Raw genomic sequence first — 5,281 nt, forward strand, 5'->3', positions numbered from 1 at the left:
GGAGTAAAGTATAGGTACTAATGAAGGGTGGGAATGTAAAATAATTAGTAATAATTAAAAAAAATTAAAAATGCTGTTACCTCATTTTCTAATATAAATAATTGTAAGTAATATGTACGAAATGAAATGTTCCCACCCTTCAGAAGACGTGCACAAACAATAACGTACCTTTGAACGTGAGATTGAAAGCCTGGAATAAAAATGAGACGTTCGAAGAAATTATAACCTATAACCATGTCTATCCTTGTCTATCATCATTGTCTATACAAGGACAGATATAGAATTTGGTCGGTAATACAAACGGCTTTAGGATCCCCTTAAGACGGTCTTGAAATAAGATCTGATTATGAATACCGGCCTTAGAAAAATAAAAAATTATCAAATTTTAGTAATTTCTGTCGGCTAACTTCATAGAGGTGACGGTGGAGGTGGCGACGGCGGCGGCGGTGGCGATGGCGGCGGCGGTGGCGGCGCCCGCGGTGGTGGCGGCGGCGGCGGCGGTGGCGGTGGCGGTGGCGGTGGTTTTGCGTGTTTACCGTTCCTGTAGTGAGTGTCACGCAATTGAAAGCTTTCTCTCTCTCCTTCTGCGATTCTTCGGTGGTCGCAATCTGTTTACCGCGGGAAAAACGATGTCGGGATACCGTAAGGTAAACTATTATGAATTGTGTCGACTGTGTACCAGCAGTGAGGGTAACAAGATGAATATTTTTCGCGATGAAGGACGCAGACGACAATTGCAAACGAAAATACAGACGTATCTACCGATACAGGTGAGCATTGATGCTCAACTCGCGACACAAGCTATTTTCGATCCTATTGTAATAATGCGGTCACTTAACCCTATTTGTCAATTCAACTTGTCATGAGCAAGACAAAAATCCAAAAAATGTCTGAAAAATCTGTAAAGAATATTTGTGTCAGATATTAAGACCCTAAAGAATATACTCTGACACTTGGCGAGAATCACTTTTGAAAATCTATGAGAACAATAAAATAACATATTTTTTAATCATGAGACCGCATTGTTAATATTTGAAATACGATTATGTTATTATATTCTTCTTTTTCATGACAACATTATATGCTCGTTTATTTATACGTATGTATCATGAAAAGAATGGTTAAAGGAAGTTTTGTTAAGATTTAGGATAATAAAGCATAGATTATGATATTATGATATATATCTGCCTAGTCGATACAAAGCATCAGTTACATTACACCTATGTTATAATTTTACACTCAACAATGTAAATGTATATGCACACAGTACACAGTATATATGTACATACATACAATGTACATACAATGTATACAGTAATAACATATGTTATATATTACGTTTATGTTGTGTACAAAATTATAATATAGATGTAATGTAACTGATATGCTTTGTGTTGATTGAGTGTACATACATTTGTATTACATCTGTATATGTTTCCCCTGTAGTGGATATAACAAAATAGAAGTTTAACAGGTTTACGAAAATAACTTAAAATAAAGCAGATACTTCTAATTTATTTTTATCTTGTTACAAATATTTAAGTCTTAGAAGATTTATAAGGTTTTTATTTTTTATGTAGAATATAGAATATAGAAACAATCAATATAAACAGGTCAACATAGGTTATAGTATATCCTTAAGATGAAATCATAAATTTTATATAGACTTTTACTATTACTGACACAACTTTTACATCTTTTTCTAGAACATTAAAATATTGTTTATATTTATATTATTTAGATTTAGAAATTTAACTTTCTTTGTTATTGATTCAGTCTATTTTAACATATTGAAAAAGAAATATATATATATATATATATATATATATATATATATATACACAAGTTATCAAAATAATATAAACTGTAACTATTTAACAGATTAATTAATTTATTTATTCATTCATTTCTGTCACATTATTGATATATATGACAATAAATTAATATTTAATTTTATGATCTGATTGTCATAAAAGAAGAATTAAAATATAATAAATTACCACATATTAAAATAAATAAATTTTAAATTATAATTATTTGTATTTCTTAAAGGTTATGGAGGAGGATTCATTACCAAAAATTGTATGCCACGAATGTGTCAAGAAGCTAGAGAGTTTTATAGAGTTCCGAGAAACTGTGGTCAATGCTGAGGGTATGTTGGAGTCTTATTTTACCTCGCTTCGTTTTTCTGAGGAATTTCTGAAAGAAGGAAAAGTTTATGTAAAGAATATCGAAAAGGAAAGACCGTCCACACCAGAGGATGATGTTCTAAAGTCAATGGATAAAGTGCCAACACCAGTGGGAGGCCAAATAATGAATAATCAACAATCAGTAGATCAAACACAGCATCAGCAACCTGTTGTAGTTAGCAATATAAATACTTCTAATATACAAATCATCAGTGGTGTGCAAGCAAGGGTACAGCAATACAAATGTGCTATGCAGGTTTGCAATTAATAAATAATACTTTTATATTAAATATAACAACGTTTTTGTTAAATATATTCTACATATATTTATTAGTTTATTTATTTGCATCAAAAGTAATAAAATATTTTCTGGGTTTAGATGCAACCAGGCGGTATGGCAGCGGCTGTCGTTGAAGCTACAGCAGAGACTCATTACAGTTACCAACAACAAACTTCTCAAGTATCATCGCATCAATCAAATGAAACGCAAAATCAAATCAGTGACCAACAAAATCAATCTCCCGCAATTCAGCAGCAAACTCAGAGCCAAATACAGAATCACAGCCAAATAAATCAGCAAGCACAATCCCAAAGAGCAATTTCTCAACAATTGAGTCAATCAGCACAATTATCTCAACAACAGAATCAAAGCCAAGTCAGTCAACAGGTACAAGGACAATCACAGATATCACAGCAGCTTCAACAATTACAAAGGCAACAACGTGAATTTGAAAAGCAGCATAGACAACTTCAACTTGAAAAACAGCAAGTACAAATTATAACACAGCAAGAATTTTCAGTAAAACAAGAGACGCCAGTTGTACATCAAAATAATAATATAGTTCTCAAAACTGAAACAGATATGGAACCGAATCAACAAATCATACAAAAAATACAATCCGAGGCCCAAAAAGATGAATCTCCTAACCCAAATGTACAAACTTATACTACAGTACAAGCAACGCCAGAAGTATTTTTAAATTTGGGTTTCAAAGAGAATCCATTAATGACAGTTCGAAATGACAAAGATTTTAAAGAATTTGCAAAAACATCTGATGACGGAATCTCTCGTAATTCAATCGAACAGATCAGAGAATTTCTGAGACTTAGGTCAGGTTCAGAGCCAACATCTTTAATCACTGTGAATCCTCAAGGACAAGCTGCAAGAAATGCTATTTGCCGTGACTGTGGTAAAAGCTTTCCTTCATTCGACCAAATGAGCAATCATAATTGTAATGTTGAGACACTTATGAGTGAACCATCGGATACTGGAAGTAAAGATGATCCTTTGCAAACTAATGTTAATGCCTTCAGTTGTGACATTTGTAGTAAGCCATTCAAACGAAAAGAACATCTCTTTCAACATCGAAAATTACATACCGGTGAGCGACCGTATGTGTGTACGACATGTGCAAAAGCTTTCAGTCGTAAGGAACACTTGGTTAGACATTCGGTATCTCATACCGGACAGAAAATGCACGAATGTGAATTGTGTGGCAAAAGTTTTTCACGTAAGGATAATCTACATAAACATAGAAAAACGCATGGTGTATCTGGTCCTTACATTTGCGAAACTTGTGGGAAGTCATTTGTTGTAAAACATTATTACGTGATGCATTTAACTACTCATGCAGTCACTGTCATGGATGGTATAAATTGCCCAGATCCATTGCCATATAAATGCGATATATGCCATAAAGCGTTTTCAGTAAAACAATATCTTACTACACATAGACTTAGACACAGATCAAAAAATAATAATAATTCTGCACAAAATAGTTTAAACGTGCAACAATCAAATGCCACGAATAATGTGAATGTAGTGACAAATAACGTTAGCAGTACTGGAAATTTAAATAATGGACAATCTAGCAATGAGTCAACTGTTGAAATGCAAAGCGTTATTGACCAGAACGAACAAGCTAACGGATCATTTGCTAACACTCAGTATCATACTAATATGCAAGCATTTCAATGAGATAAGGAAAAGCGTGTCTATTACGTTCTCTTGCCAAATGGTAACAATCATAAGATCGTGGTTGTATAAGCAAGAGAAACTTTATGACGCGCTAAAATATTTTTTTATATGGTTTTGTTCTTGAACGAATGTGGTGTTTGTATTTTAATACTACAGGATGAGAATCAAAGTGATTTCGACAACTTAGATATTTTGATGTATACACATCGGACAGAGAGTAGATCTGTTGAATACTTTAAAAGATTGCTGGGCTTGACAATGTAAATATATTTTGCCAACAAAACATTAGCTATATGGAATGCATATTGTAGTTTTTAAATGAATGCTTATTCATATCCAATATTTCAAAAAATATGTTATTAATACTTGTATATAATACCCATGTATACAGGTATATTAATACTTATATGCAGCATTCTGTATACGAGTACATTCAACTTCAATACAGTAAAAGAATAGAAAATAATTCTGCAAAATTCAATATGTCTACATTATACATCAAAATCACAAATTGGTTTGAACTTATGAATCTTGTTAATGTAACAAGGTTATTGTAATTCAATTCATGAATAACATATAATGAAGTAAATTAAGATTTATATTTATTGATGTATTTATATGAATATAACGGACTAATACACAGATATTAAGTAATAAAAATTTTAACATCAAAATAAAATCGAAATGTATAAGAATTTGAAAAAAGTTTATCTCCAAGACTGTATCTTTTCTACAAATTTTTCAATAACAAACTATTTGCTTGTTTACAGTTGTATTTTTCTGTACTTATTGTACAGTATACTGTATATGAAATAGAATGTATATACAGAAAAAAAGAAAAGAAATATCTAGAAAATTTAATTAAAGTAAATATACAAAATTTCGTAACAATTTGAAGGTAATAATATTTGAAACGTCGAAAAAAGTAAAATTATACCATATCTGATCAACGATTGATAAAGTAATATTTTTGGGGCCGGTCTCACAGTCTCCGATTAACGTGATTCTCCCTAGATTCTCCGATTAAACTCACTCTTCGTCTCTTTCTAGGGGGATAGTTAGAAAGAAATGCAGAGTGAGTTTAATCGGAGAATCACGTTAATCGGAGACTGTG

General features: G+C 32.0%; 1 protein-coding gene across 2 annotated transcripts; it reads left to right on the top strand.

The window, feature by feature from the left end:
* The first annotated feature begins 501 nt into the window (after positions 1-501).
* Positions 502-4,883, top strand: LOC112462194 (zinc finger protein 10-like). Of its 2 annotated transcripts, none has more exons than XM_025027825.1 (3): positions 502-770; positions 2,053-2,445; positions 2,569-4,881. In XM_025027825.1, exons 1-3 carry the CDS (start codon positions 630-632, stop codon positions 4,165-4,167), a joined length of 2,133 nt encoding a protein of 710 aa, XP_024883593.1. In that variant the 5' UTR covers positions 502-629; the 3' UTR covers positions 4,168-4,881. The 2 variants fall into 2 exon arrangements, with proteins under 2 accessions (XP_024883593.1, XP_024883594.1); XM_025027826.1 differs by lacking the exon at positions 502-770 and having other exon boundaries at positions 2,062-2,152; positions 2,227-2,445; positions 2,569-4,883.
* Positions 4,884-5,281: the final 398 nt, after the last annotated feature.

The sequence above is a fragment of the Temnothorax curvispinosus genome, unplaced genomic scaffold (assembly GCF_003070985.1).
Source record: "Temnothorax curvispinosus isolate PA1 unplaced genomic scaffold, ASM307098v1 QBEX01012050.1, whole genome shotgun sequence".
Classification (NCBI taxonomy): domain Eukaryota; kingdom Metazoa; phylum Arthropoda; class Insecta; order Hymenoptera; family Formicidae; genus Temnothorax; species Temnothorax curvispinosus.

Coding starts and splice junctions, on each gene's coding strand:
- LOC112462194 (XM_025027825.1), top strand. CDS start 630: ATGTCGGGATACCGTAAGGTAAACTATTATGAATTGTGTCGACTGTGT. Junction 771..2,052: donor AGACGTATCTACCGATACAG/GTGAGCATTGAT, acceptor TATTTCTTAAAG/GTTATGGAGGAGGATTCATT. Junction 2,446..2,568: donor AATACAAATGTGCTATGCAG/GTTTGCAATTAA, acceptor TTCTGGGTTTAG/ATGCAACCAGGCGGTATGGC.